Source organism: Trypanosoma equiperdum (genome assembly GCF_001457755.1).
Source record: "Trypanosoma equiperdum strain OVI genome assembly, contig: ctg_1684, whole genome shotgun sequence".
Taxonomy (NCBI): Eukaryota; Euglenozoa; class Kinetoplastea; order Trypanosomatida; family Trypanosomatidae; genus Trypanosoma; species Trypanosoma equiperdum.
In genome coordinates this window covers 24,811-27,105 of record NW_027123709.1, presented here as the reverse complement: position 1 = coordinate 27,105, position 2,295 = coordinate 24,811, and the positions used below count along the sequence as shown (strand labels likewise).

Sequence of the window (2,295 nt, the reverse complement as noted above, 5' to 3'; positions counted from 1 at the left end):
TTTTTTTTTGTAGATTTGCATTTTCCCTTTTCCCCATAATTACATTTACTTCGGCGGCAACAGCGGGAAAAAAGAAGACAAAAACCAAACAAAAACAAATGGAAAAAAAACCAATAAATAAATAAAGGAGATAAGTAAGTGATAATATGTCATGAGATGAATATATGTTTGGTAGAAAAGGAGGGGACAAAAAACAACAACAACAAAAAAAAAGAAAAAAAATCATCAACAACAATAACATCAACACAAAACCCGTGCAAATAAACAATAACACCAACAAAAGAAACACGACGCTCAAAACCAAAGAAAAAGTACACACGAAACAACAAACAGACAAAAAAAAAACAGAAAAGGAGGTGAGAAAAAGGGCAGAGGAAGTTTATATTATTATTATTATTTAAAAGGTCGGCCCCGCTTTTGCTTTATATATATATATAAATATATTATTTAATTTATTTTGTTTTGTGCATGTGAGTTCCATGAGGCACACTTACCCGCTGGCCCTTCCTTCACTCCCCTTTGATATTCATTCCTCATTCATTCATTTAATTATTTTTTCTTGTTTTTTTTTTAAAAAAATTTCCCCCTCTACACTGATTTAAAATAAATATATAATATATGTACATATATTATTTCATACACTCCGCATAGCTGTCCATCCTCATTTCATTTTTTTTTTCTCGTTCCGTCATTCTCTCCGATATCCACACGGCTACAAAAAAAAAAGAAAAGAAAAGAAGAAAAAGGAAAACAAAAACAAAAGCACACACACACATCAAAAATAAGGGGGGGGGAAGCGTAAAAAAAAAAAGACTGAAGGAATAATTAAAAAGAAAAAAAAATTAAACATAATAATAAAGAAGAAAAGAAACAAACAACAAGCGACAAGGAAAAACAAAAAAAAACAACAAAGAAGTTGGTAATTGACTAGAGCCGAAAATAGCAGAGGTGGTGGGATTAAAAGAAAAAACAAACACAGAACAAAAAGAAAAAGAAGGAAAGGAAAAATCAAAAAGACTTCTTTTTTTGTTTTTTCTTTTTTTTCCCTCTCCTCCTCCTCCTCCTCCTCTCCTCCTCTCGCAGAAACATATATATATATATATTTTCTTTCTTTCTTTCCTCCTTTCTTTTTCCCTTACCTTCTTTTTATTCACTTCACCTTTTCCCTCATTCCCGCCATCAGCTATGACCCTTTACCGCTTGTGTCATTATTGGAGAAGCCGGAAAGGCGGCATTTTTGCTTCCCGTGAAGTTACTGAAGGCATGACCGCCACCACCACCGCTGCCAGGTATTGTTGTGCTGTTGGGGGTCCCTGCTGACGAGGAATCTTCACAGAGCCCATAAAGCACGCCATTGTTTGCTACAGGTATATTGGAGTTAAAACAGTCACGCAGCAATTTAAAATAACAATGGCCCGTCAGCAACGAGTCGCTGCCCGCCTGATGAGCCATGCCGAAACGCCGCACGCGGAGGCTATCGGCAAGGTGATCTAATCCCAATGAGTGCGTTAACTCGGTGGAACGCAAGAGATATTTGATATCATACACGCACGGGAAAAGGGCATGGAAGGTTTGTAGGAAATCCTCTTCCTTTTCTGGTAGGTCTTTTCCACCCACTACTTTGATCAGGTATCCAAAGTCGTAACCGGCGTGGAAGGCCAACCAGCGAATGTCGGGATTTAACACGAGTCCGCTGGAGATGAGCAGCTCTGCGAAGTGCGTCACCTCCACGCCATACTCGGAGAAGTAATCGAAGTTAATGCCACCATGACACAACAACTGAATACTATCCTGCGCGTACACATCCTCTGTGAGGCAGAAGCGGAAGTTGAACTGCCACGTGCAGCAGTTCTCGGGAACCTCGCCCTTCTCATTGAGAAGTGTAATGCCTAGCTGAATCATCTTCAGTAAATTCACATTGCACCGCAGCGTTTGGTAATAGAACTCGTGCGTGGATTTGAAGTTACCGACAGGTTTCGCTACTACACCGGGAAACTCAGTATCCATGGCCACAAATGGGTAGTCTTTGATAAGCGAACGGATTATACCAAACTCCTGCTCTAAGTTATCCTCCCACACATCGCGAATCATTGGTGATTTACTAAGTGATGGAATGAGGGAAACATTTCCCGCCTTAAGAGCAGCCGATGGAAAACGTTGATGGGGTTGAGGTTGCGGTTGCGGTTGCTGCTGTGCGTAGGCTCCATAATGTGTCCCGCCACCATACTGCATCATTTTCCCGTTTCCCGTTTCCACTTTCCCTCCTTTTTACCTTATAAGTTATTTGTAGTGGTA

The 2,295-nt window shown here is 40.0% G+C and overlaps 1 protein-coding gene across 1 annotated transcript; it reads right to left on the bottom strand.

Annotated features, from left to right (window-relative positions):
- Positions 1-1,179: 1,179 nt before the first annotated feature.
- On the bottom strand, positions 1,180-2,235 carry TEOVI_000590000 (CCR4 associated factor, putative; the record flags this gene model as incomplete). Its single annotated transcript, XM_067222720.1, has 1 exon — positions 1,180-2,235. One exon carries the CDS (start codon positions 2,233-2,235, stop codon positions 1,180-1,182), a length of 1,056 nt encoding a protein of 351 aa, XP_067078821.1.
- Positions 2,236-2,295: the final 60 nt, after the last annotated feature.